The 26,848-nt window shown below is 47.5% G+C and overlaps 11 protein-coding genes across 11 annotated transcripts; 5 read left to right on the top strand and 6 right to left on the bottom strand.

Moving 5' to 3' along the window:
- Positions 1 to 138: 138 nt before the first annotated feature.
- On the bottom strand, positions 139 to 1,144 carry EDB82DRAFT_545955 (putative FMN-binding domain-containing protein; the record flags this gene model as incomplete). Its single annotated transcript, XM_065609448.1, has 3 exons — positions 139 to 198; positions 233 to 898; positions 1,040 to 1,144. The coding sequence occupies 3 exons, from the start codon at positions 1,142 to 1,144 to the stop codon at positions 139 to 141; spliced, it is 831 nt and encodes a 276-aa protein (XP_065464994.1).
- An 829-nt stretch (positions 1,145 to 1,973) lies between these two features.
- Positions 1,974 to 3,459, top strand: EDB82DRAFT_545954 (alcohol acetyltransferase; the record flags this gene model as incomplete). Its single annotated transcript, XM_025735905.2, has 2 exons — positions 1,974 to 2,007; positions 2,054 to 3,459. 2 exons carry the CDS (start codon positions 1,974 to 1,976, stop codon positions 3,457 to 3,459), a joined length of 1,440 nt encoding a protein of 479 aa, XP_025586565.2.
- A 427-nt stretch (positions 3,460 to 3,886) lies between these two features.
- Positions 3,887 to 4,764, top strand: EDB82DRAFT_501084 (uncharacterized protein). Its single transcript, XM_025735904.2, has 2 exons — positions 3,887 to 4,116; positions 4,169 to 4,764. The coding sequence occupies exons 1-2, from the start codon at positions 3,997 to 3,999 to the stop codon at positions 4,658 to 4,660; spliced, it is 612 nt and encodes a 203-aa protein (XP_025586564.1). The 5' UTR covers positions 3,887 to 3,996; the 3' UTR covers positions 4,661 to 4,764.
- Positions 4,756 to 6,027, bottom strand: EDB82DRAFT_187280 (uncharacterized protein). Its single transcript, XM_025735903.2, has 2 exons — positions 5,523 to 6,027; positions 4,756 to 5,478 (listed from the first exon to the last, which is right to left on the bottom strand). Exons 1-2 carry the CDS (start codon positions 5,875 to 5,877, stop codon positions 4,841 to 4,843), a joined length of 993 nt encoding a protein of 330 aa, XP_025586563.1. The 5' UTR covers positions 5,878 to 6,027; the 3' UTR covers positions 4,756 to 4,840.
- A 151-nt stretch (positions 6,028 to 6,178) lies between these two features.
- EDB82DRAFT_545953 (uncharacterized protein) lies at positions 6,179 to 10,532 on the bottom strand (the record flags this gene model as incomplete). The annotated part of the gene is made up of 7 exons (XM_065609447.1): positions 6,179 to 6,309; positions 6,513 to 6,719; positions 6,776 to 7,558; positions 7,615 to 7,695; positions 8,131 to 9,834; positions 10,090 to 10,422; positions 10,481 to 10,532. The coding sequence occupies 7 exons, from the start codon at positions 10,530 to 10,532 to the stop codon at positions 6,179 to 6,181; spliced, it is 3,291 nt and encodes a 1,096-aa protein (XP_065464993.1).
- Positions 10,533 to 11,245: 713 nt separating this feature from the next.
- Positions 11,246 to 13,281, bottom strand: EDB82DRAFT_187273 (major facilitator superfamily domain-containing protein). The gene is made up of 5 exons (XM_025735899.2): positions 13,001 to 13,281; positions 12,724 to 12,936; positions 12,465 to 12,620; positions 11,862 to 12,409; positions 11,246 to 11,799 (listed from the first exon to the last, which is right to left on the bottom strand). The coding sequence occupies exons 1-5, from the start codon at positions 13,178 to 13,180 to the stop codon at positions 11,373 to 11,375; spliced, it is 1,524 nt and encodes a 507-aa protein (XP_025586559.2). The 5' UTR covers positions 13,181 to 13,281; the 3' UTR covers positions 11,246 to 11,372.
- Positions 13,282 to 13,677: 396 nt separating this feature from the next.
- Positions 13,678 to 14,368, bottom strand: EDB82DRAFT_501061 (uncharacterized protein). The gene has a single exon (XM_065608636.1). It carries the CDS (start codon positions 14,327 to 14,329, stop codon positions 14,102 to 14,104), a length of 228 nt encoding a protein of 75 aa, XP_065464992.1. The 5' UTR covers positions 14,330 to 14,368; the 3' UTR covers positions 13,678 to 14,101.
- Positions 14,369 to 14,976: 608 nt separating this feature from the next.
- On the top strand, positions 14,977 to 15,786 carry EDB82DRAFT_475948 (uncharacterized protein; the record flags this gene model as incomplete). Its single annotated transcript, XM_065608046.1, has 3 exons — positions 14,977 to 15,011; positions 15,097 to 15,325; positions 15,481 to 15,786. The coding sequence occupies 3 exons, from the start codon at positions 14,977 to 14,979 to the stop codon at positions 15,784 to 15,786; spliced, it is 570 nt and encodes a 189-aa protein (XP_065464991.1).
- A 2,415-nt stretch (positions 15,787 to 18,201) lies between these two features.
- Positions 18,202 to 19,493, bottom strand: EDB82DRAFT_567166 (uncharacterized protein). Its single transcript, XM_025735894.2, has one exon. The coding sequence runs from the start codon at positions 19,224 to 19,226 to the stop codon at positions 18,228 to 18,230; it is 999 nt and encodes a 332-aa protein (XP_025586555.1). The 5' UTR covers positions 19,227 to 19,493; the 3' UTR covers positions 18,202 to 18,227.
- Positions 19,494 to 19,763: 270 nt separating this feature from the next.
- Positions 19,764 to 20,810, top strand: EDB82DRAFT_475946 (uncharacterized protein; the record flags this gene model as incomplete). The annotated part of the gene is made up of 2 exons (XM_025735893.2): positions 19,764 to 19,866; positions 19,918 to 20,810. 2 exons carry the CDS (start codon positions 19,764 to 19,766, stop codon positions 20,808 to 20,810), a joined length of 996 nt encoding a protein of 331 aa, XP_025586554.2.
- Positions 20,811 to 23,449: 2,639 nt separating this feature from the next.
- Positions 23,450 to 26,410, top strand: EDB82DRAFT_475945 (uncharacterized protein; the record flags this gene model as incomplete). The annotated part of the gene is made up of 4 exons (XM_065608045.1): positions 23,450 to 23,496; positions 23,546 to 23,803; positions 24,318 to 24,470; positions 24,802 to 26,410. 4 exons carry the CDS (start codon positions 23,450 to 23,452, stop codon positions 26,408 to 26,410), a joined length of 2,067 nt encoding a protein of 688 aa, XP_065464990.1.
- Between the last annotated feature and the right edge of the window lie 438 nt (positions 26,411 to 26,848).

Below are 26,848 nucleotides of genomic sequence, written 5' to 3'. Positions count from 1 at the left end.
AGTCTTACAGGGAACTCATGGCAGACAAGACAATGTCAGAGACAAGGTGGGCATTCAGTTGAGTAAATGGTGATTGGATATTCATGTGTCTAGTTATCCCCTACAGGCCAGGCTCGAGTCTGTCATGGTACCTCTTGATTAAGCACTCGCCTTCTTTGCTTCCTTCAGATCGCTTCGGACCTGCACCATCTTGGACATCTCCCTTGCAGTCTCCGATTCCAGCTTGGAAAACCCCATTGATGACACCTTGTCGATCACCCATGCCCATCTCTTGACTCATCTTGAACTTCCCTCCCATGGATGTAATTTCGATCTCGATTCCGATAATGCTTTTCTTCAAAAGCTCGATGAACTTGTCCGGTGCATCGCTCACTTTCCAATCGATAGGATTATCGCCGCCGGTAAAGCCCATGACCTTGTTTTTGGCATGACGACTCAGATCTAAGATCTGTTTAGACAAGAACCGGCCTGCTCCATCTGTCTTGGTGTCGTGGAAGATCCTGGCGCGGCCATAGACTTGGATGGCTGCATAGTTCCATGTTGGAACGACCTTGCCAGTTGTAGGCTTTGTCTCAGTGTAGAGCTTTGGCGTGACGTAGTGTTGTATAGGAGAGTTGAAGATGACTATCACGTCTTGCTCGATGACATTGTTGAGGTGTGGGTTCTCGGTGAGGTTCTCGATCATGACCTTGCTTTGAGGATTGACTCTGGCGAGGTGACCTCGCAGTTTGCCGAGGTTTGTCTCATCTTCCCCATATCCAATATCCAGAACAAAAGGAATGTGGCTGCTTTGAAGGAAGGGGTGGTTTGGAGAGGGAATGGCAGTTGTAAGAAGACCGAGTGGGTTGTCCTGAATTAGCTTCCGCAACACTGGAAGATCAGGCTCTGCATGTGGTCCCTGGGTATGTATTCTTGACGGTATTAGTAAGAGAATGGTGAGGAATTAGGTTCATGAATAGAGATGTGAATTTCAAAGGGCGAGTAAGATCTTATATTGAAGTTATTCTACTTAAATCTACTTGATCTTTCGTATCCTCACGATTATATGTGTGACGAAGAAACGAAACACAGACCAATGATCACAGTCATAATACCAATTATTTTGAACATGTTTCTCCTCGGGGTTACTTCTGTTTTGTTTCATTGTGGTCAACTATGTGGAATCATTTGAACATTGCATGTTCAAATGTCTAGCTTTACCCATAAACGCTGTAGTGGAGTAGTGATATTGGTTTCAGTGACCAATACTTTCTGCACAAAGAAGAAACTTGTTTCTTCCCTTTCTCTATGCTAGTCAGAGGATATTAACAAATGTGATAGAGAAGACCAGATAAGTTGTCTTGGTCGCTAACAAACTTGTTAGTGTTCAGCCCCTGTTTATTCTGGAACCAGTCAGCGTCGAGTCATATTCGCAGCTGAAGTCGTAACCCAATTTTGCGATTGGTGGTTCCGTATGATCGCTTTGGAATCAATGCGGAGTTGCGCGGGGTTAGCGATGTCGGCATGGTTCGATGTTTTGTTAGCTGTGTTTGGGACTGTAAAGACTTAACGATGAATAATCTTTGAGACAAGGTATTTGTGGTAAGTTGTCACGCCTATTCAGTACCGAGACTGTTTGGACTCGCAAGGGTTGGTAACGATGTCCAGGATCAGCAAGGACTTTGGTGCATCGTAACGAGGGATGGCCTTTGAAATGACTTTCTTTATCAGTAAACAAGACAAGACAATGTCCTTTGTCTCAGTTTATGTATATGATGCTATCACTTCTAATGTCTACCTGACTCGGGTAATGTTCGTCCGCGTTGAAGGATTCTTGCGCTATGGAGACCCACATCTCATTTCCTAGGATAACTTCACTGAGAGGCCGCCTGTCCCGAGCCAATTGAGAGTTGCAAGAGAACTTATAAACCCCGTTTCAAGTCTGTTTGTCGATACGTGGTTACCCTCTACTGTAACTCCTCGGCTGTTCCACCATGAAGACTAGTGCAGAGTTTCTCAGATATGCGAGTATGTATGTAACTTGCCCATGGCAACAGCCACTAACACGACGTAGGTCCTAATGAGATGCGAACGATATCCCGTGAGGATGTGGGATATTATCACGCTGTAGTTATTGGCGCAGTGTACGACTTTACTGAAGAGATCAATATCAAGTCTCCATCAACCTACTTCCACGCTCTTAGACGGTGCATTGAAGAGCATCCCTTCTTCTGTGTTACAGTTGGAGACAGAAACACCGACAAAGCTTACTATGAGCATGTGTCAAGCATCAATGTTGAGCAACACATCTCCATCATCTCAGACCCAGAGATTGGGACCAACCACTTGGAAGCTATTGGAAGATCGATCAAACCAGAGTTGGACCGTCCGTTTGTCTCCGGCATCCCTCCTTGGAGAATCGTAGTCCTCCCTCTGAGCCCGACTCAGTGCCATGTCGCTTTTGCTTTCTCGCACTCTATCGGAGACGGTATTACTGGGGTGATTTTCCATCAGACCTTTCTCCAGGGGTTGAGAGAGACACCCGCAGCTATTCCATCGTCTACCATTGCTCCACCAAGGAAACCTTTACCTGAGCCGTTTGACACACCTGAGAGACTCACGATCTCGTGGTCATTTTTGCTGGCACCCCTTCTTGCCCAATACATGCCCTACTTCCTTGTCAAAATGCTGGGCATTCGTGTCTCGGCCTCTTATGTCAACGAGGGGACATGGACAGCGGGTCCTATCTTTTTTGACGCCAAAACAAACCAGAATAAGCTCAAGATCAGACAGATTGAAGCATCCCAGATTAACAAAGTTGTGCAGCTTGCAAGGACTCACGATGCCAAATTCACGGGGGTTTTCGAACAGCTTATCGCTCGCGCACTTAGTAAAGCCGTTAAAGACAACAGCGTCACGAACTTTGTGGGCCAAACAGCGATAAATATGAGAACCTCAATTGGAATGTCCAATGACGTGGCGACTGAAGCAGTATCAGGTTGCTACACCGTCCATCTTCGCAGCGAAACCACGACAGGTCCCTTATCAGAGCAAGAATGGAAATTAGCTAGCGAAGCCACGAAAGAATACGCAAACGCTGCGGTCAAACTTGATGACAACCCCATCGGTCTATTGCGGTACGTGTCCAGCATAAGAGGATGGACTCTTGGCAAGATTGGCAAGAAAAGAGACGCATCATATGAGCTTAGTAATGTTGGCGTTTTTGACGGGGATGGTAGTTCTAATACAGTGGGAAAAGACAAGGTCAGGGCGACAAAAATGACTTTTGCGCAGCCTGGTCTTATAGCATCATGCCCCATTTCTTTCAACGTCGCCTCTGTCAAGGGAGGAGACTTGGTGTTTACCGTTACGTGGCAGTCCGGCGCGTTGAAGGGGCTTGTTGGTGATGAGGCGATGGAAGACAAGATTGTGGATGAGATCTGCGATAACCTCACGCAGGGATTTAACGATATTGCTTAAACTCCGATGACCGAATTATAATTAATAGTGTATAGATGGATAGCTGACCAATAATAATACAGCCACCTCATACTTGACAGAATCTGCCTCATCATCTGCTCGTTCATTAAACGATAGATCGTGGCTCAGCTAACTCGGTCTTTCCGAGTTCCCCACAAACATTTAACGCAGCCACAGCCGATACGTAAACAGTAAAACTGCATGTCACCCGGCCATTGTAGTGGTTCAGCCCTGACATTACTGGTTAGATTCAGCTTATGGGCTTGCACGCGTGGCTGTAACTGCGCCTATGGCATTGGCCCAAGCCGCGAACAAGGCTTGTCAGCTAAGGCGCATTTCTCCATCAAGCGAAGCTACTTACCGAGATAGGCTAAATGTGCCTCTGTGACGGTTTGACCTGGAGTGAACTCGAGGGTATTAAAGGCGGGGGAGGAGCTGTCATTCTGTCAAGTTCCCATCACTATCGCCTTACACTCAAGCATCATTATAACAAATTCCATTTACCTATATCACTTTTATCTAAAATCGCAACTCAACATGTCCGCCAACGATTATTATGGTAATGCCAACAGCGGCCATGGCCAGCAGGGTGGCTACCCTCAGCAGCAAAATTATGGCCAGCCCCAATACGGTCAACAAAGCGGCTATCCTCAACAAGTTTGTTCTACTCTACACCTTCAAATCTCACCATCACTAACAATATCTCTAGCAGCAGTACTCCCAACCTCAGTACGCTCAGCAACAACAGCCTCAAGGCCATGGAAGCTACAACCAACAGCAACCTCAATACTCTTCCTACTCCCAACAGCCCAGCTACAACTCCCACTCTCCCACACCACAGCAGGGCTATGGCCAGCAGCACGGCTCATCATCATACCCTCCCCAGCATCAGGACAACTCTCAGTATGGTGCTTCCGCTTATCCCCAGCAAGGCGGCGCTCCAGGCCAGTATCCTCCCGGGCAACCCGGTCCCGACGGTGATCGTGGTCTCGGAGCCACTCTCATTGGTGGAGGTGCTGCTGCTTGGGCTGCGCGCACGTCTGGAGGTGGTCTTCTCGGCAGTCTCGGTGCTGCGGCGGCTGGAGCCATTGGAGCCAACATGCTCGAGAACAAGTTCAAGAAGGGCAAAAAGAACAAGAAGGATAAGAAGCACAAGAAGCGTGGTATCGACGGCAGCTCCAGCAGCAGTGACTCCGACTAACGGGCTATGATGACGATGGGATAAGGCGTTTGGGTGTTTGAGAACTATTTTCTTAGAGTTTTATAATAGCAAATAAACTGTTTCTACTTTGTACTCTTTTCTCAATCCATGCATATGTAAGTGATCCTGCATAAACAGAACCCTTGTCATACCTCAAAAATAAGCTCAAATGCCAAGCTTTCAAGCTTCTTGGCTAAAATCGTAGCTATTGCCGAAGCCTCGATTCAAGTAACCCTCAAGCACAGCTTCCCTGGTCGCCCAATCTACTGGTACATCCAGTCCTAACTTCCCCTCTCTTTCCAAACCCTCCAGAATAGGCTTCACATCTTCGCCAAACTCAAGTCTCATTCTGTTTCTGTACCACGGAGCGAAGTGGATCATGGCGAGCATCACCCTGGTCTGCTTCGTCAAGTTGGGCATTCCCGCATGCCAAAGTCTCAGATCGCGAACGATGATACTACCCTTCTTGATGATGGCCTGTATAGGAGGTGAGATCTTTTCACGTTGGCAGAGAAGGTCTTCTCTGATGCGACCGCTGGCTCTTTCACCGTGAGCGCCTTCTTGTGCATCTAGACCGAACCCATTGTGTGTGCCAAGCCAGACCTCTGTGGATCCATTCTCTGGTGTAGTTGTGACAAGAGGGATGTTGATTACAAGGGCAAAAGGGTGATCAGGGTGCGCGAAGTCTGCGTCTGAGTGAACCGGTTGTCTTTGAGGAGTTCCGCCAGGGAGAGTTGCCATGGCGGAGTTGGCAGAGCAAAAAGTCCACTTGGGCCTTGTTCCTAGCATTGCAGAAGTGATCTGCGTAGCGATAGGATCTTTTTTGTAAGTTGAGGCATCATCGAAAGAAGAGTGAGCATACTTGTAAATATGGATGGCTTGAAGAACTCGGCCACGGGAGGAGCGTCCTGTTGAATGTTTCCCTTGTTGTAATTGAAGGGGCCTTTATCACCTCGAGCTTGCAAGACTTGGGCATCTTCAATCATCTTCTTGTTAAGAAGATCAATATCTTGGTGAGGCACGGCATCTTCCACGACAACCAGCCCATCTCTGTGCATGTGTCTCACAGCCTTTTCAAGATTTCTCGAGTCCAGAGTCAAGTTCTTTACTTCTTGAGAAGAAGGTTGAACGACTCCAGGCTGGACAGAGTGGGTAACTGTTGCAAAACTGCGGGCACATGTGGTAAAGGCTGGAATGATCTTCTGTGTGCGCAACATGATGTGAGTTTTGGAAGTGTATAAATGATTCAGTATAAATGATTAAATGTGATTTGAGAGTTGGTTAAGATCATTCTCCGAGAGCGCAAGTCCTGCTCATTTATACCTTCGATTGTGCTTCTTGGTGGTATGAGTTTCCCGAGCTCGGAAAACCTTTCCCCAAAGATCTCGACCATGATGATCACACCAATGCAACAAAACATACCGTAACACTGCCATACCAATTGTCATAGTTTAGTAATTAAAGTGAGAAAGGAATAACTGAATGGTTTATGTCGTTAAACCGTACTGCTGCATAGGTCTAAAGTGTTGCCCAATGTGTCTGCAGGTCATTGGCAAGTCTCTCCACTGGCCACCCAATACTTGGCTTGCAAGCGAGAAGTTGGCGAATAACCTCTTGCTGCATTGGTTCTTGACGAATAAATCTTGCACCTATAGTCTATCTGTTAGTTTCTGCCTAATAAAACAATTATGAAAGGCTATTGAATAGCAAAAAACATGGCCTCTTAGTTTTAGGATACAAAGATTAATTACCTAAAATCATAGCCTTAATTGCATTAAGTGACCTAATAATTTCGTCTCTTATGCTCCTGGTGGCCAACCTTTCTGGTGCTCTGATGAAAGGTAATACTCACAGAACGCTATCGGCCCAAATGCATTCACAAGAACAGACGAGACATTTGCCGTGAAAGCGATCCCGCAAATCTCACGGGCAAAATTCTCAAGAATCTGTTCTTTGGAACCTGCCTCGAGATTGAGAATATTTAGATCCTCCAGAGTCTCTAGTTGGCCGTGGAGACAGATAAATGTCATTGTAACAAGGTAGTAGTGAAGAATTGCAGCTTTATACCATCAGAATCAGTCGCTTTTAGTGTGCTCAAGTATGGGGTCAAGTCACCATGATACGGCTGTAGGAACCAAACCGCTGGAAATAGATGGGATGTACTTGGTTCCCTCGAGAAAGGTCGCATGTGATCCGGGCATGCTCTCCGCCAACTCTTTAGAGACTCGGTAAGATTTTTCCATTGCAGGATATCTGTGTCTTGACTATATGCCATGTTAATACTCTTACCTAAGATCAAAGTGATGGAATTGAGATAGTCCTGGTCAGACTCGTGATGTATAATAAGCGACGTGCTGTCCAGGTTCATCTTCAACGGACAATTCTCAAAGAGACTAAAAGTAATATCCTCTCTTAGGTAGTTCCAAAACCCAGCTCCGAGGAGTCCGGTTCGCAGATTCCCCGAAAGAACATCGTGTAGCGAAGCCATGGAATAAGCGCCCCGAAGATGCATGTTGGGATCAACATCGCCGTCGAGAATTTCATAAGATCTCAAGAGACACGTCGCAGCGAGGGCGATGCCTCGAGTGATGAGTTGGTCGCCTTCGCTGAGAGTGATTAGGAGACGAACGCATCGGTGATGGTAGAACTCGGCCACTTTTCGAAAATTGGGTGATGATGTTTTAATCGTTTGCATGGCAGACAAAGCAATGATGGCGCTGAAAAGAAGTGGCTCATCTAGGGCGATTGTAGGAACGATTTGACCGAATGAAAATGCCGAATCACTTAGATCATACCATTTGGAGATGTTCGATGTGTATGAATGAAACAGGCGTGCAATGTTTTGATCCTGAAGGGCTTTTCGTGGTGTATCAGGATCGGGCAATTCTCGATATTCAACTATGCCAACTCAGCGTCGCATCAAGCCGAGCTATCGATTAGTCCAGGCTACGTACTAAATCGAGTAGGCTTCTCTGATCGGTCGCAATAAAGACCGATGGTCGTGCATTGTCCGCATATAGGGAGTGCTTGGTCGCCTAGAGCAGGGTATCAGCGCAAACTCTGGTAAAATAGTGTGCGGTACATTTTAGCTTGCGACGGCGGCAGGTATTGCTATTGTTATTTAGTAAGTATTGACATGATAGGGCAGATTGTCCCGATCTTACCAGATTCCCTTTTTCGCGGGACGTGGCATTATTAAAATTGGTAACGAAGGCAAGTTGTCGGATGGAATTGATGTGAGTGGATGTTTTAAGCTGGTGGGCGTCAGAGCAGTACGCGGGGCTTCATCAATCTTGAACAACAACGTAAAACCAATATCTGTATCAAATTTGATTATAAAGCATATCTAGTCATGTCCAACATAAAACTCATTTAGAGCTCGAATTCAAGTCGTTATGCTACGCCATGCGATCCAGTCTCCTACCGATCCAGTCTCCTACCGATCCAGTGTCTGCAGCCACCTTACAAACGACAGCACCCATTTGTATTCTTGACATCCCGTCTGCAATAGCAAGAAGACTCGATAGGCACATCAACAAAAGCCATAGCCGTCTTAAGCTGCTGCTTGATGACACGTGCCTCTCCATCAAGTCCCAACTTTACCGCACACTCATGGTACCCGTGTAGAGCCCACACGTTGTTCGGATGATGTCGTGCGCGGAAGAGCTTGTTGTTCAAACCGAGGTCGGTCCGGTAGACTTCGGCTGCTTCTTCAATGCGCTCTTGTTCCATGAGTAAAGCTGCATACGCATGGCGGGCGGGCTGCATCCATGCCCACGGCTCGGCGTAACGCAGACTGTCATCTCGGTCAATAGATTTGCGAAGGTGTTCAAATGCTAACTCGATGTTACCCCGTCGGTACTCGAGTTCGCCGTCAAGCATGGCCTCTGCAACATCCAAAACATCGGAACATTTGTTCGGGTATGCTATACGCGTTGGGGGCACACGTGCCTTTGCGGAGAGGAAGAGTTCTCGCTGTTTTGCAGACTCATCAACGTTGCCAAGAGCGGCGTAGGCGACACCTTTGGCGTAGTGTATCGTGGCTGTCGTAACGCACAGAAGCTCTTGGTCCTGAGGGAGCGGTGTTTCAATAATCTCCTCCCATTTTCCGAAGCGGATCAGAATGTGCGGACGAACTGAGCGGAACGTCTCCAACCAGTCAGCCATAGGTGGTGACTGAATTCGCAGATCCTCGTCTGGAATAGCCGACTCCATACGCTCGACAGCTTCCATCGACACAGCGTATTGACCAGCAAACATGGCAGCGTAGATGAGAGAGTGGTAGTCGTGCATGCGGTAGATGGTGTAAAAGTCACCACCACCGCGCAGAGACACGAATTTCTCGTCGGCCATGATAGCCTTTGTATTGGCTGAGATGGCTCTTCGGTAATCTCCGATAAGAATGTCAAGATGTGAAGGCATGTGGGCAAGATGACCTGCCTCGTTGGCAAGTCTGCGCAGATGTTCAGCAGCAACAAGGCCTTTCTCGGGCTCGGTCGACATTTCGATGACATGAATATAGGCGTGCAAGAGACCAATATGTTCATGCCCGCCGTCCTGAGCGAGTCCTTTCTCAATTACCTCTTGGATCTCGACTACCTCGGACCCAGGCGCTGGTTTTCCTGTTCGAACGTCCCACAGCGCCCATGGTGTCAGATTCATGAGTGCGTCAGCATAGAGTGTTGCGACGTCGAGGTCATCTTTGAATTCTTTGTAGACTGGTCTCATAGCCTCTGCGTAGGCCTCGTTCCAGACCTTTGAATTTTTGGTGTCCTTTTCATCCTTGGGGTAGCGATGTCGTATAGCCCAAATGAGAGCCTGTTCAAGAGGGCTTGCCTTTGAGGCCAGCGATTCGGCCTTTTTGAACGCCTCAGTACCCTTCAAGGTGGTGTGTCTAAGATCATTTCGATCAAACGCTCGCCAACTCTTGTTGTAGTTTGGTCCGAGTGAAAATGCAATTCCCCAGTACGCCAAGGCGCATTCGGGGTCGATCTTGGTGGCCTTTTCAAAGCAGCGCTCAGCCTCGGCATGGTTGAAGGCGTAGCACCAAATGAAGCCGTCCTCGACCCATCTCTTGGCTTCTGGTTTATCTGTTGTAACGTCACGGCTAAAAGGTGGAAGAACAAAGTCTCTTCCTTCCGATTCTTGCGAATTTTGGGCTGTTTTGATGTTGTCTGATCTCATAATTGTAAGTGAATAGATGAATAATAGCAGGGACGTTTTTGGCGGTGGATGGATGATGGAGGGTTACTGTTCGGGAGATCGCCACTGCGACTTGCGGAGACGGGGCCCACTATTGTTAACCAACGGTTTCCTTAGCGACATTGAACACGTCAAAGGTGGCTAAGAGCATATATTTATATCATCAACTATCTAGTAAGCGAAGGGGCTCAGTAACTAGTTGCCAAACAGGTGTTCCTGTTTAGCACCCTCTGTCTCTTTGAGGAATGAGACCCTGTCGCGGGTGTAGAATTCGACATCAATCTTGTTATCCAAATTCGCTTTGCCCTCATCAAGGCCGCCAGCCTTGATGATGATCTTGCCCTCCATGATATCAAGGCGAGTGAACAAGCTTGAACCGCAATCACCACAGAAGTAGTGATGATTCACTTTTCCAGAGGCGCCAGTGACGTCGTACTGCTTGGGGGTACCCTTGGTGACGCTGAAGGAGTCCTCGGGGACTACAGCGTTGGAAGTAAAGGCACCACCAGTCCATTTCTGGCAGTCGGTGCAATGACATAGAGCAGTAACATCAGGGTCACCTATACCAATTCATTAGATACCGGGTAATACAATCTATACTACAACAGGACAACTCACTGGTGCTCTTGTAAGCGATAGCGCCACACATACAGCTGCCGGTAAGAGCCATTGTATCGATAGGCGATTCGATTGAAGATTTAAAATAACGAGACTAGAATGTTTTTGGAAAGGTAATAGCCCTCAAGGTGTTTGTGGTGGATGATCTGTGGAGTGAAAGAAGCTCTCCGGGTTCTCGGACATTGAGATATATATACTCGAGACCTTCTCCTCCCAAGACATCAGTATACACGTCACGGCTGGAAACGATCGGCCAATTACTAAAAGAGAGGAGCTAACTAGAGTTGACTTGGAATCTGTCGGTACTACGAATGCATTGATCTCTAAGTGGAGAGCTCTTCTGCAAGGTGCGTAGAAGTTGCTATTTGCTTTGGAATCTTTTTTTTTTTTTTTAAATACAGAATCAGGTTTGAACCGAATAAGCAGCTGACAACTATAACATCAAAATGTTTGATCTTATCTTGTTACACAGAATGGTCATCTTCAAAAGTTTGGAATCATACGCCCTCGTCAATAACATGTCCATATTCGGATTCTTGGAAGCGGGGAAAGCCAATCTACCGCTTTCTCCAGCTATTTTTCGTATCATCGACCCAGAAAAAGCGGAGGAATTAACTAACAGTGCCGAAGAAGCATGATTCCACACCAGGACGAAAGGATGCAGTTCCCATTTACTTGACAGGAATGATGAAACCGGTTATCACTGTTCTGGTGCGGGGAATAGGCTTATGAAGAATCATCAGATTGCTCAAGACACCAATTAATCGCCACAGACTCGAAAATACAGCAAGAGATTCCATAAACTAACTGATCATTCAAACCAACATCAGCGCTAGCTATCTCCTGCACTCAACCTCTGCGCAATCCTTCACAGACATCGCCATGTCTCCGCCTAGTCCCGGACATGTGCAACTTCAGGCTTCTCAGTGCTATCCCTCTTGAAGTTCTTCTCTTCATCTCCCGATCTACGATACTGGTCTGCATCCATAGGTCGGCTGCCCATGATCTCCCTCGCATCCACGTCGTGAGCAACATCAAACTTGCCTCTCAAGTTCTCAGGACCGACAAGAGTCAGCACAATTACGTACACATACACGCAGGCCATGAAGATGCAGATGACCTTTCCGTAATCATATCGACTCTGACCCTCAGCATTGTCAGGAAGAGGAAAACGTTCACCGATACGGGCCTCAATAGTCGACGAGGCTGACGAGACTAAATTGCCCAGCTGGTAGGAAGTCCCAACAACAAAGGTTCGGAATGCACCAGGAGATAATTCCATCAAGTGAATGGGAATCACACCCCAGGCTCCTTGTACACTGCATGCCATTAGCACTCCATCCACACGTCAAAGTACTAGTTGGAGAAGTTGGTAACATACCAGAATTGTTGGAAGAACGCAGCCGCAATGATGGATGAGTCGCGAACGAAAGTGTATGGATAGAGGAGAGCGCCTCCTACGATACAGCACACGATGATGCTAATTCGTCGACCAACTGACTGACTCAAGAAACCAACAACAGTACCACCAGTCATGGCTCCCAAATTCGCTACGACTTGAGTAACGGTGACTTTGTTTTTGGAGAAGCTGAGCTGGTTCTCCAGCATGGTGGGATACAAGTCTTGGCTACCGTGACTCATAAAGTTGAAGCCAGCCATGAGAAGGACGAGATAGATAAGGAGTAGCCAGTGATGCTTGAGGGCAACCTTTCCCTCTTTGATAAATACTTTTCCCTTTCCGTCTGCACTGACTTCTTCCCTCAGACGCTGGCGCTCTTGGTAGGCTTGTGTCTCGGGGAGCATGAGACGCCAGATGATGAACAACACAGGTGGGCAAGCCCCGAACCAAAAGAGAGGACGCCAACCGTGAGAAGTTGTATCGACGAGTCCTCGTGCAAAAGCGGTACACAGAAGATACCCAAAGGCATACTGTTGTATAGTTAGCCTCAACTACACCTACGAAAAGAAAGATCTCGTCACTTACTCCTTGTTGGAGCATTCCTGATATTAAACCTCTAGCTTCCTCCGGGATGTCTTCGAGAGCTGTAGCAGCGACGTTACCATAGAGACCTCCCATGGCGACTCCAAACAATGCCCTGCAAGCCAAGAATTGTTGATAGGTTTGACAAAATCCAGTCCCCTGATATCATGTCAGCACTTTCCTCGGACAAATCTCGTAGATCTCTAAACAAGCCCAGTGCCAAGGCAATCTGACAGGGGTGTTGTGAAAGGTTGTGGCTTACAAGCTCAAGCACGATAAAAAGGAGGTTGTTGATCACAAAGGGCCACTTTCTTCCATACCGATCAGCTGCTAGACCAAAGGCGATGGAACCGATCGATCGAAACATGAGGACTAGGGTGATTCCCCATGTGATGTCGGTTTTCGTTTTGCCAAAGGTTTCAGCGAGATCTGTAACGGTTAGACTAACTGAGAAGAAATCATAGGCATCCCACGTCTGTGCTTGTTCATCAGCCGATTACTCAGTGAAATAAAGGTGTGGAAGCTCCATTTAGACCTACCCAAGCTGCGAAAGCAATAAAAAAGAATGCCCGTTGCTGTGAGTTGAGCATGCGCAACAGTTTTATTGGATTCGGCACATTGTGCATGGGAGGTTTGAGCGACGAGAATCGCGTAGCAGCATATTGACCAGGCGTCATGCCCTCATGCGGCGCTCGAGTATTGTACTCGTCCTGAGTCATGGTGGCTTTTTATTGTTGTAGTTGGAACAATGGTGTTGGGTCGAAGTGAAAGTTGTATTGACGTACATACGGAGGCTGTTATCTCAAAGGAGAAGGAACCACCACAATAGAGAGGTGTATTTGTGTAAATCTGCAAAGAATACAGACAAAATTGCCTGACATGACCTATTTTCTTGAGAAATGTGTCTGTTATATAGTTAAACTACAAGGTACTACACTTGCAAAGTATCATCTTAGCGGTTTCCGAACTATGAGTAAACGCCAGCTAGTAGACCTACCATTTCCAAACGATACAGGCTTCGACAAGGCATGATTCGTAGAAACGGCACGCCGAGCCGGTCCCTTTAGTTCGGCATCTCAGAAATAGTACTGCAGATCTCGGTGTTTGTGGTTGCAGAGGACAAGGATGGCTGCTGTCGTAAGTATTATCACCCGTCAAGGGTTGTTGCTGTGCATGTCACATCACATAACGGAGGGGCCTGTTGTCTTTTGTTCTTGTGATATTTGAGATCTCAACTACCTACTTTTAACATGAGACTTGGATGTTTAGTTATTGTGAACATCCATACATCTTGACTAGTTGTACTTCTTGAAGTAATTGCTCGTCAAGTGCCGTATCTTTTGACTTGCAGGACCTTGTTTAGCTTAGGCTTCCTCCGCATTTCCTGGAGATTCCTGCGGCAGGAGGTGACCGATAAAGTGGAGATAATCGGAAATCCGGCATCAAAAGTGGACCCCAATATGTCTCTGGATTGACATCGCCATCACCTTCACTGCAACATCCAACAAGCTCATTACTGATCGAGAGACTTCTTGAGACGTAAAGAACCAAACTGAAGAAGAAGAAGGAGACTCTATAGTACCAACAATGGAAATCATGTCATCACTTGGTAACACGAACAATCCAGTCATTCGCAAACATCACCAGACATCAGCATCACCTTTCCAATACATACTGTCAACGAGCCATCCATCCAACAAGTTTAGTTTACACAAGCTTATTTCCCCAGGAAATCCCTCTCTCAAATAAGGCTGTCCTTTACGCCCGCAGACCCCCTTTAGTCCAGACTGTCTAGTAGGTACAGCAGAAACGCCATGAGTCTTTGGGTATAAAAACAAACAACCTAAGAAGTATGATCTAAATAGCATAAAGTCACCTGCTAATTTCGTCTCTTGTGTCCAACGGCCAGCCTTTCTGACACCCTGAGCACTGTTTGAGTTTGAGCCAATCCGTCGATGACTGTCACACCATCCATCTAAGCATGAATGTATCTAAAATACAAAATCTTCCTGAGTATTCCAAACTTCTTCTAGAAACTGTCGTTTTGGCTTAGATTGCTGCAAACTGTATAAACTCACAAATTGGTGATTGATTTGTATTTTATGCTTGATGCACTAAATGGACCTACCAAATTGCCTAATTTCGTGTTTATACCGCAGATGCTAAAATGATACAAATGTTCATAAAATCCTCCCTCTCCAGTATTGGCTAATGGCATTTTCCTCCTCCTCCTCCTCCTCCTCTTACCTATCTCTCTTCGCCTTACCTCGCTATATTATACCTTCCTTAACTTCTATATCTTTGTATTCCTTTATCATCATTTTATATCCAACCAACTGCTTTATTATTCTATACCTTCGAGCGACTACAACGCGTTTCTATTCTTATGCAGCCTTGGCTTCCCCGTCGCGGCTTATACATACCGATTATATGACACCGTTGGTGTATTATTTGCATAATTACTTGTACTGTACGTGGTATCACAGTTCATGCTGTAGTCGTTGACAAGATACTAATGCTAATCCCTACCTACCTAGCTATTAGTGAAAGGTATATTACTATACCAAGACATTGACTATTACAGCAACGCTAAGTCTTGAGCATTTAATTGAGTTACTACTAATACTTTTTGCAGAAACGTGATAATGGCAGATCACATCATCGTTATCGATGAAGACAACGAGAACGAAATTCCGCCTCCAGCACGGGCATACTGGCATCAACCAGCACTGGCACCAAGGCGCCAGCGTGACGACCAAGTCAATCTGTCTAATGCTGCAATCCGAGAAAGACTGCAATATAGCAGAAATCGGGGGCCCAACATCACTATTGCCATTCCTGAAAACCTCACGCTTCTGAACTATGTGCGTTATCGACTCTAATGTACGATCTCTCGGCAGCTACCGGTACAACTATGACTATGGCAGACTTTCAACGCTTTTTGGTCAACATCTTTGACGGGTGGCGGTCAAACGAACCTCTCCCTGAATTCCCACTGCTACCTGAATGTCTGTTCAAGGACACACATATCAAAGTTGGCGTACTCCAGGAAGACCATCCCTTTAGCGCTGCGCAAGTCAAGTCCGGAGCTAATGAACAAAAGCCCGAGCGACGTCCCGGCCAACCCGTGTACTTTGGCCTTGGTCTCAATTATGAGACGGGTATCGTAGATTGGGCCTGGCGGACAAGAAGAATGCAGGCTTTAGCCCCAGATACGCCCGCTTGGATGATGGTCACGATTCTGTCACTATCCACCTCGATCTTGGACCCAAATCCAAGAAGCGTACAGCCGAACATGGTGAAGGACTATCAGCTAAGCGGATGAAAGCCAAATAGCCGGGCAACAAAGCATTTTGCACCATATCCGTCACTGGAAAATCCGGCCTCAGCGTGAAATGGAAAGACGAGACAAGCAGCTTCGCTGACCTCGACCAGGTACAACTGATCGACTACCCATCCATTTAGAGAGTCAAATTCGAAGCTATCGAGGCACATGCCAAGTCGAACAGGGATCACGTTGTCGCCCTTGGCCGACAGCCCATCAAATGTTGTCTCATTCGTTCCGTGATGTTATTCGTATTATCACGGTATTCAGGTACGGCCCTTTAACCAAATCATCGAAATAGTGAAGCTCTTTGATGGTCAGATCTCCGGCGCTTAAGAAGAGTAATCATCCCCTTGTGAGAAAAGAGATCATGCCTGGGGCACTTGTCTTTTTTGTAAGCCGTTTGATACTAGCAAGCGACTTACTACAGGCGAAAGAATTACGCGAGTTATTATAATGCTGGTCCTGTAGGTGTTTGAGATTATATATAAGGCGACTTGTCGGATCTGGTTGATGCTGAAAGTCTTGCAGCAAGGAACTTGAAATAATATTGTAATCATTATAAACGTGACGCCGGCACCTCGTCCCGCTGGCCCGCAAGCTCCTGTATGTATTCTTTGCTGATGCCCCTGCCGGCGTTTCCTCCGGCATTTACTAATAGTTTAGAGCCTGCCTGCATTATATGGAGTGTATTACTTGGATGTGTGGCGGTATGCGAAATCGAGCAGGACAAGAGGTCAGATATCACAGTTTCCAATATAGACATCAGAGAAAACTCAGCTAACAGGAATTGTATGATAGTTCGTACTGAAGTTATCTGTCGGCTGAAGGCCTCACTGATTATACTAACCGTTTCATAGGCCAGGTTTAGTGTGGCAAAGGAAGCGTTCCAAATGGTGGGACGAAATATCTTAGCTACACGGAATTGAGTCATTGCCATGGATGTGCCGGTCAAGGTTAATGTGAGTATTAAATGTTGGAAGCCATGTTTGATGGGTATGGTTGCGGTGGTGTCTGTGTTACTCTGCAAGAATATCCGTCATCTTGTTGCCGTTGTTTTGTTGATATTCCCTCCAAGGCTCTGAGCGGGACGACGTCAGGTAAGTCTGTAAGTGAGATCGGAATATAAGCAGCTACTACGGCGAGCCTCTATAAATCCCTATGACTGACCTTGATTTGGAGAATTTCAAAGTGTAGGCAGATACAAGGCTCCGGGATGGCATAATCCCACCGCTGCTACTGCTGCTGTTTTTGGCTCTTCACTGGAGGTGATACTTTTCGAATATAATCATGTCCGGACCCTTTATAACACGGCAGCCTTCATGAGGGAAATTTATCCCCACAGTTGTGGTGCTTGCCATGCTCTTTGAGTTCGCTGAAATAAAGCCTTTGTCCATTCCCATTTTGTTCAAGAGACTATGTAGCTCAGGTAGGGGGTCGACATTCTGGCTGGACATGACTGACGAGGTCATCGAAGTCTTATATTTCTACAAGACGCCTCTGGTTGACCGCCGACTGCTAGCTGGAGATGATTTTGGTGCAAAGATTCGCGGGCCTGTGGTTGATATAGCGCGCAGGAGGCATTGCGTGGTGATGGCTACAAAGGAGATGTTTAAGATGGTGCAGATTCGAAGTGATTTGGAGGAAGCAAAGAAGGCGAGTGCTTAATCAAGAGGTACTTATGACAGAATCGAGCTTGGCCTATAGAGGATAACCACTCGCCTTTATATTATAGAGGGCAAGGTCTTATCAAGGCCAGTGGTCTTAATAAGGGCAAGGATAACCTCCGGACATAGATTCTTTACTTCAACTTAAACCAAGAAACAGTCAGCTCAATCAGGACACTTAAAATCGCCAAAATAACTCGATGACAAATTCAGTGAAAGCGAAGATGTATTTGAGCTCCTAACCAAGGCCCTCGCGGACAGAGGGCCGAAAGAGGCCAAATAAGATAAACTTTAGCAGTCATCATCACCAGAAGATTTAATTGTCAGTAGTCAAAACTTGCACTCAGGACACAATTGCTACGGTGCATAACTTTGAGCGATTTCTATTCAACATTTTTAATCGCTGGAGTATTATGCAACCGATACCCCTTGATTGTACGATCCCAGAACTTCAGTTTACTCATACCCGCGTACAGGTTGGAGTCCTAGCAAGGGACCACCCACCGGTTGCGCGTAATAATGGACACATAGGATGAACGTCGGGCTGACCAGCCTGCATTCTTTGAATTTATTCTTAACTATAAGACCGGTGCAGTGGATTGGCACTGGCGGGGTCGTATCAACTAAGGAATCGGCCAAAACGTGAGGACGTCCTATCAAGAAGCCTCTATGAAACTACCGCCCACCACGTCCTAGGTCTGCTTATACCGCCATGTCTAGGCCTCTGTTAGGGAACTCGCTGGTACATGAGTCGTAAATGCGGCTCTTTAACTACTACTGCTCCTCATCAACCCCCACGAGTTTGAGCGAGTCCCTCCAAAGTCTACCCTCTCTCTCGGCATCATAGGCGTAAGCAGCATATGTAGACGTGATCAACTTGTCCTCTCCTCCAGATCCTGGCTTCGCCACATCGCAGTCGGCAAGGTACTTGCCGCCCCTATGTTTCCATAAATCTCCGACTGCCGCCCACACAGTGGTTGCAGCACCTTGCTCGATGCTCTTCATCAATGGCACGATGTGATCCATCCCCGCAAAAGCGTCTGGGGGCATGTGCCTGGTCAACGCAGTGGCAATGATACCTGGATGAAGACTAGTTGCGTGCAAATGATGTGCACCATAACGGCGCTCAATTTCGTTGGCCATGTAGATATTTGCTGTCTTGGACTGGCCGTAAGCAGCGTTGGGATCGTAGTCACCGCGCTCGAACGAGTAGTTATCGGTATCATTGATGCCATGTAGATTATGACCAGAGGAGGACACGTTGACAACCCGAGAGGGCAGGGCAGAAGAAGCATTAGCAAGTAGCGCAGGTTTCAGTAGCATGAAGAGGAGGAAGTGAGAGAGGTGATTTGTGCCGAACTGAAGCTCATAGCCATCAGCGGTAAAGCGAAGGTCAGGGATGGCCATGATACCAGCATTGTTGATAAGGCAGTGGATCTTCGAGGTCTTTTCCAGAATAGCAGTGGCGGCTGCGCGTACAGAGGAAAGAGATCCTTGATCCATCTCGAAGAGCTCCATATGGGAGGGATCAAAGATGCCATCAAGCGCGGACTTGGCCTTGTCGAGATCCCGGGCTGTCAAATAAAGGGTAGCGCCAGTAGCAGCGATGGCACGTACAGTTTCGATTCCAATACCAGAGGAGGTACCAGTGATAACGAAGACTTGGCCCTGGAGCTTGCCCTTAACACCCTCATCTTGGATGATTTGAAGGGCTGTAGGGCGACCATCACCTGGGCCTTCCGGCTTGACGTGGACGGCAGTGTAGCGAGACATGATAAATAGATGACTGAAGAGTTGATTCGCCTGAAAAGGTTTGTTTGTATAATGTGGGACATGATGTATTGACGATACTGAGGAATTGTTAATTCGTTCTGGGACTTATAAGACCTTTATACTGTTTGCCTCCATGTTTTCAACTACTGCAACATGCTTGCAATTTACTTAGACAGAACATCTGTTGTAGAACTATACTCGAAAAAATTAATTACAAATCACCATTTAACTACAGAGATAATAATAAGAGAAAGCCGTCTTGTCGTTAACTTCAGAAGATGTTTAAGGAACCCCTGTAAATGGTGTAGTTAATTGATGACATTCCTGCCCTTTTCGGCCTAACCCGCCCTGTCATCGAAACGAGCATTGTGGAACTGATGACATTTTGTCCTAATTAAGTCTAGCTTGCGGAAACTTACAGTTGGTTTACTGCACTAACGCAGGAGGAATGTCTCGGGGCTTAAGTGAAGACGAGGACTTCGTCGGTCAGTTCTCTTTACTCCTCCTCATTCTAACTCAAGGCCGGAAGAATACAGAATGCAGATCAAAATGGGGGGACTCTATGCTCCTAATTCTGTCGTGTCCGAGGATAGCAAACAGCGAAGAAAGCTCCAGAACCGGAAGAACCAAAGAGCACGTCGTGAGTCGTTCCCCTGGTCCCATTTACACGAAAGCTCATGAACTCCTTTAGGACAACGACTCAAGGGTCCAGGCACCGAGATAAATAGGGACATGAATCCATTTGAGGTCTTACGATGGCGCTTCGACGAGATTGATAGTATCTCTCAAGAGAAAGACACAAAAACGACCATATACAATCGGACGCTTTCCTCCACTAATGAGGATACCACCGTCACCGTCTTCCAAGAGTCACTACCCGCCGTATCTCAGCTCGACCAAATCGTAACAGTCGCCTCAACACCACAGTCCTTTAATCTCTACTTTCCCCTCCCTTCCGATCATCTCCTCCATCTCATCCATTACAATGTCTTCCGTGCCTTTATTTCCAACAAACGCACTCTGAACACTATATCTTTGGACCCGATGACATGTCCTGTTTTTGGCCCTTGCTTAGACGACACAACTCGTTATCCTCCCTCCCCAAACATCCCTTCCTCCCTTGTCCCTACCCCGCTGCAGCTAACTCAGCATCACTTCCCTTGGGTCAACATTATTCCTTTTGCTCGCGTTCGCGACAATCTTATTCGGCGCGAAGGCCGTTTCGACAGCTGGGAACTATGGCAAGACCTCGTTGGCGATCTCATGAGCTATACAGCGGCTCCATGGCAGCGAGGTACTCCCTTTAGCTTCTCTTCCCATGGCCTCGAACTGGAGCAGTCACCAGCCCTCTTATCAGATAATTACATAGACGCAGATGAGCTCACGGCCGGGCGAAATGGTCTCATCATTTGGGGTGAGCCACACGATATACAGAGCTGGGAGGCTACACCTGGCTTTCTCACAAAGTGGTCGTGGGCTGTCGAAGGCTGTAAGGAGCTGGTAGATATTAGCAATCGCTGGAGAATGAGGAGAGGGGAGATGCCTATGCAGTCGCCGATGTCGGTGTTAGGGACATTTACTTGAGTTACCTTCTTCGCTGTCACATTTAGCCGCATTGAAAAAGATGAATTCGTTGTTGAAGACTCTTGTTATATGTGGTCTTTGCAACCCGGTCTGGCGCTTGATTGTTGACGTGAGAATAATGTACTAACAACGTGCTGGGCATGATAGCCTGTTGAAATTGCTGCTGGTGGACTGCTGAGCTGTAGAAGCCTATGAGAATATGCTCTTCCCTTTGCTCCAATAATTGTTGTTAATACCCTCTTTGTTATATATCTGAGTACCTGAGTCGGCGTCGCTCTAGTCGATATTGATCAATGGTTTATTACTCAGTATCGACTTCATGAAGTATTTGCTTCCCTTCTAGCCTCCGTTCAAATCCCTATCAGCTAACAGATGTTATATCAACTGGTGTTGTTTTCTATGCTTCTGCTGTGGTGGTTTAAAATAGTGTGTAAATAGACAAGAGTTATCGATATCACTATACAGAAAAAGACTACAGTTATAGACGTGCTGAGAATTGGTTGGTGGCGTCTTATATATTGCAATGGCTGATGTGAATCTAACACTTTGAGAAGCGACAGAACAAGGCAGCCAGGCAAGTTGGAAAAAAAAAATTGGAAATTTATTGGGGGCGAACTGTAGCAGACATAGTTAAAAAGATAGTCAAAAGGACGCTGAATCGCAAAAGTGATGGGTTGTTTATGTCGATATGTTCTGCTGCGAGTTTCATTTCTCTACTTACATTAATTATTTCGTCTGCTTGACATGGTGTGGCATTCCCGCGCCTGTTCTTAACGAGCTGGCCGCTGCTGCAGATCTCGGACAGTACGCTTGTCTTAAGCCCGCCAGCCCCTGATCCTTTAAGGCATTATCTATACTTGTGGTTAATACATAACATTGCAATGATCTAATTTATCGACATTGCTGGCAGATTGCCGAAAGGTTACTATGGTCAAGTCTTATCAATCGTCAGGGAAACATAGACTGCTGCTACAAAACAACTTCACAGTTGCATTCCATGGATACCGGTGATTCTAGTGGAAAACACGGTACCGTGTCGCCGTGTTTCAACAAACACTGTTTTCAAAACGGAAACGGCCCCACAGTTTTCTCCTTTTTAAGAAGGACATGGCACCGGGCGGAGGTAAGGATGCAGTTCCGTCAAGACCTGGACCATGTCCTGACCATCCGTCCCAAAGTGACACAAGATATGCCAATAATCATAAGCGAGGGTGAAGTGATTTGTACAGATTTCCAAATTTGTATTTGGGCGAGAAAGAGGGAATTCCAGAAGAAAGGAAATGCTTGCATAATGTAACCCTCTGAAAACGGTCCGTACGGAGCGGCTGGGAGGGGAGGAGAAAAGAGCGCAGAGAAAATCAGCGGACGACGCCGATAGCCCCTCTTTCGGACTCTTATTTGCCGGGCCGGAACGAATAGCATCCAGATAGCGGCTGCGAAGAGGCGAATACACAAGCATGAAAGATTAATCCACCGCAGAGGCGGAGGCGGCTATTCAAGCCACTCTGTAGCATCGCAGAATTGGATTTTACGCTCGTGTTTGAAGGTAGCACGAGAGCGAGCTTCACAAGTTTTGAGATTTGATTGCTGTAGGTGCAGGTGATTGACAACGACGTAGCAGGCGTTTTGACTACCTACTCCAGTGTGCATTGTCCGATATTGTTCCTGGGAGAAACACCGGCAATTGCTGAGGGCAAAGAAGGATAAGCCCCCGTGACCGCCGGTATTACCCCACCTCTCGTCTCTTCCGTTCCTTGGTTTATAGGTAGGCTGAGGGGCTGGAGCTGGTCTGTTCGTGCACACTGTGAAGCGTTCGGAGGGAAGACGACGGCGGTGAATGAAGTAAACCCTCGGACATACCGGGAGCGCCCCCGTTTTATGTACGACAATATTGCCAGCAACCAAGAACAAAAAGCCTCGTAGAAGTGCTGCCCTGCTGCGGTTGCATCAACCAATGCATTTCGTGTCTTCAGCGTCCGGGGGATAGGATAAAATGGTAGCAATAGATAAAACCTCTCGATAATTTCCAGCGTTTGGATTGTCTTCTCAGACTCATGCCTTCACTCCAGTATTGAGTCTGGACTCTGGTATTTTGAGGAGGGTTGCTTGATAGGCAATACATCTTGCGACTCTCAGTCAGCAAAAAAGAGAACCATCGGGTATTGCCTCGTAAGTTTGGGTGGTGTTTGAGTGAAAGGTCTTGTTGAGAAGCTCGATGATAATGTTTTATTACGATGAGGTGAGGAAATACGGAAATGAGTGAATGAAGAGAACCTAGTAGGCTACAGGTCGGTACTAAATTTAACAGTGAAGTTGGTACGTACCGCCGATGGAACGGAAGGCGAGAGCCCGCGGTCGCTCCTACCCCGAGCACGGCGCGCCGGGAAGAGAAAGGGAAAATCTCCACCAGGTTTTCTTCTTCAAACCTCTCTTTCGCATTCTATCGTTGCACCTCTGGGGCTTACTATCAAGGCCACTTCTCTTTTCAACAACATTGAAAGTGTTTCGCCAGCTATAACATCATCCGAACACCGGCACACTGGAGCACTACTGACAAAGCCATTTCTGTTTTCCCCAGGATTGGAAGTGTCCCGCCAGCTATAACATTATCCGAATACTGACACTCAAAATTGCAAGCCATGAGCTCATCAGGGGCTAGGCTTCCGCTTAGGGCGGGAGGAGCCTGGTAAGTTTATCTATGTCTGTATTTTTGCTGATATGCTGATTCCAAGAAGCGTTCGCTGCAGAAAGGGCAAGACTAAGTGTGTTTATGAGAATGGGAGACCGCCTTGCAAGAATTGCTCGAAGGGAATGCATGATTGCTATCTACCATCTGAGAGCCTTCAGCATCACGGAGGAGGAAGCCCAGCGCGACATGCCAGCCATCCTCATCGCCCCCGCGACAATGTTCCTACTGTCGCGGCACCTACTGCTGAGAGACAGCCTGTCGTGGGTGCTGCTCCAACGCGTCACGCTCAGACGGGTTCCGACAAGTAAGTTGCGGGTTATAATCACCCATTTTCATATTACTTTCTATTTGACAGTAACCCATTGTCACGGTCGCCTTCCAAGCGGTTTGGCGGACATCGTTCTCTGCTCTTCTCTACCCCGGGTGGATCGGCAGACTCGCTTCACTCGTCTCATCATCAGACTCTCGCGCTTCAGGCTTCAGCCTGCCCCTCAGTCTTTTCGTCCTAACCGCCGGCCACCCAAAAACGGCTCTTGGTCTGATCGTCCCTCGCCTTCTTACCATTCGTTCATCACCGCGTCTGTTTCGTTATTCCTCCCGATTCGCAAGGGCTTGACTCCTCAAACTCGTGTCCGTCCTAGAGCCCCACATTATCGCCGTCGGTTTACGGCGTGCCCCCGAAATTTACCTTGGCCAAGTTCTCACTCTCACTCAAACAGCTGCGCTGCCAACGAGTGGAGTGAGACGGGCCGTGCCACCCCCTAGTTGACATTTTGACCGGCTATCAAGAAGACTTTTGCTAACGAAACCTCTATCAGATTGACGCCTGAACTCATTGCTGAATGCGAGCGCGTTGTGTCGAAGACCTTCCCGGCTTGCGTTGCGTTTCACAAGCCCTCCTTTGTTCAACAGCTAAAGAGCGCGTCCTTGGACGCTGCCCTGGTTTATGGTCTTTTGACCTGCGCAGCCCGGTACGTCACCAGTTCCGAACCCTGCTGCCCAATTTCCTTCCTGATTGCTTTGGCTGGTCTCGTTTGTTACGCCGACCGTCGTCTCATTTCCCGCGTGGTTCTGACTCGCCCATCCGCCCGGCGCATGGCTCCACACCGATCGGTGCTACCATCACCGAATCTGAGCCTGTGCCAATTCCTGGATATTTTGCTGTCCGGGTTTGAGCCGAGGATTCCCGAGTCAAATCTTCCCACAATACCCGCATCCCCACTGTTAAATGTCGTGATGCTTCACGTTGCCAACCTCGATATTAGCCAAAGTCACGAATATATCGCTAACATCGACGTGTAGGAGCTCACCAAGTCTTATTCGCCGCTATGGAGGACCTACACAGGCTGCCGAGACATTCGCGGCCAAAGCCATGACTCTTATCAACCAAAACCTAGACCATCCTAACCTCGTTGATATTCAAGCATTGTGCTTGATCATTATCCACGAATGGGGTTCACGCAATGCTGTCAGAGCCTACATCTACTTGGGTCAGGCTGCGCGCATGGTTCAGATGTACAGGATTTTGAACAGCCACCATCCATCCCCAGATGCCGACCTCTTCCTACGCGATGAATCCCTTCGTCGTACAGTCTGGCTCATCTACATACTGGATTGCCTTCTGACGAGCACTCCCGGTCGATACTCTGCACTGTCCCCCCATGACACTGCAGACGTCTCTTTGCCCTGTTCGGACATCAACTTTGCATTCGGCAATGCTGTATTTGTCAAGACTCTGCGTCAGCAGCTCGACCCTAACGCCGTTCCACCCGGTCAACCCCCATCCGAGATTGGCGAGTTTGGTTACATTGTCCTGGCTTCGACCGTCTGGCGCGACGTTGTCGCAATGCTTACCACTACTACACTCGCAAGCTTCCGCGAGGAGGACTGTAGTGATTTGGTCGCAAAGATCGAGGGTCTCCGGGCAACTTTGCCGATGCAGTTCGTGGATAAGCCCGGCCAGATTAACCTTCATATGACGATGGGCTCTGGTTATACTTTTGCCATGCTCCATTGCCTTCTTCATTGCGCTACGGTCTTTGTTCACCGAAGACGTCTGTTGCAGGAGGTAACAGCTCCCAACTTCAACCTGGAATCGTTCCGACTCAATTCTCGATGCCACGATATCATTGATCGCCTCTTTACATCCTGCCATGGTACAATCTCACTGCTCACTGCTGTTGAGGCTGGCTCCGAGAAGGATCACTCACCTTGTTTCCCGATATTTATGCTCTTCTCTGCCTTCACCGCCAGTGCTACTGTAGCCTACCTGTCTCTCAAGGGCCTTACGCCCCCTAATGCTGTCGAAACAGCCGCACACATTGTCAAGGACGGTCTACGATTTATGAGTGATGGGACCGAAAACTGGCCTTTGATGGGCAGTTGGTTGCGACACCTTACCGTTATGCAACGTGTACTCAACAATGATGCTGCGGCTGCTAATGGCAGCAGTTCTCTGCGCCATGGCTCAGCGTCACATGGCGCGGGCGGCATCAAGGACGAGATTTCTTCCAACGCCGACACAAATCCTGACGCGATGGACTACGATCAAACCAACCGCTCAGGCAGCGTTTCAGGTCAAGGTCCCAACCGCTCCGTTTCGGAGTCGGTGCGCGGCGACAGTGAGCCTCCAGTTGTGCTTGCTCGGCGACCTGGCATCGCCACTATCAACGGGGGCTCAGGAGGAGTATCTACTCCTACAACTTCACCTCCTCCGTCAAACACTTCACATGGTCCCAGCGGCATGCCTGGTATCAAACAGACCAGTCCGGAAATGGCAAATGGAATCGTGCCTCCTCAGGATGGGCAGACCACAAGTCAGGACATGACAGCGCCCGAGCTATGCCAGGCTTTCGAACGACAACTTCTTGATTTGGACGACTTGGCTGCATTCATGGGTGGGGGTGTCTAGAGTTGACGAACACTACATGAACGAAGCTACGGGTGGTTTTCAAGCGAGGTAATGAAGATGATATCTAATATTCAAAATTGCAGGCCATAAACTCAACTGGGGTTAAGGGAGCTTTAAGGGTAAATAGTGCATGCAATTGCTGCAGGAAGGACAGGTCTAAGTGTGTTTATGAGAATAGGAGACGGCCTTGCAAGTATCTATAAGATAAAGGGTTCTGCTTTACTCTTTTTTTTTCAACTTCAGAGAGTCGTTATGTTCCATTTGCAGACACGAGTAGCCAATTTTGTTTTAGGGGGCACTGCGAAGGAAACATACTACTACGGAAGGCGTTGAGGTGGGAGTCCTTAGTACCGAGAAGATATCGAGTAATAATTCAGTTTACGTTTTTCCCAGTCCAAACTGATATTTGGCCTTGCCTAATAGAATAACACAAATTCC

Source organism: Fusarium venenatum (assembly GCF_020744135.1).
Source record: "Fusarium venenatum strain MPI-CAGE-CH-0201 chromosome Unknown EDB82scaffold_2, whole genome shotgun sequence".
Classification (NCBI taxonomy): Eukaryota; Fungi; Ascomycota; class Sordariomycetes; order Hypocreales; family Nectriaceae; genus Fusarium; species Fusarium venenatum.
The sequence above is the reverse complement of the archived record's forward strand: the minus strand, read 5'-3'. Positions and strand labels throughout refer to the sequence as shown.

Bases quoted from the DNA above. Each gene is read 5' to 3' on its own strand.
- EDB82DRAFT_501084 (XM_025735904.2), top strand. From the start codon at position 3,997: ATGTCCGCCAACGATTATTATGGTAATGCCAACAGCGGCCATGGCCAG. The intron at 4,117-4,168 runs GTTTGTTCTACT...CAATATCTCTAG, and splicing joins AAAGCGGCTATCCTCAACAA to CAGCAGTACTCCCAACCTCA.
- EDB82DRAFT_567166 (XM_025735894.2), bottom strand. From the start codon at position 19,226: ATGTCTCGCTACACTGCCGTCCACGTCAAGCCGGAAGGCCCAGGTGAT.
- EDB82DRAFT_187280 (XM_025735903.2), bottom strand. From the start codon at position 5,877: ATGTTGCGCACACAGAAGATCATTCCAGCCTTTACCACATGTGCCCGC. The intron at 5,479-5,522 runs GTATGCTCACTC...CTTACAAAAAAG, and splicing joins CAAGCCATCCATATTTACAA to ATCCTATCGCTACGCAGATC.
- EDB82DRAFT_187273 (XM_025735899.2), bottom strand. From the start codon at position 13,180: ATGACTCAGGACGAGTACAATACTCGAGCGCCGCATGAGGGCATGACG. The intron at 12,621-12,723 runs GTAAGCCACAAC...ACATGATATCAG, and splicing joins TTTTTATCGTGCTTGAGCTT to GGGACTGGATTTTGTCAAAC. The intron at 12,410-12,464 runs GTAAGTGACGAG...ACTATACAACAG, and splicing joins CAGGAATGCTCCAACAAGGA to TATGCCTTTGGGTATCTTCT.
- EDB82DRAFT_501061 (XM_065608636.1), bottom strand. From the start codon at position 14,329: ATGCTATTTAGATCATACTTCTTAGGTTGTTTGTTTTTATACCCAAAG.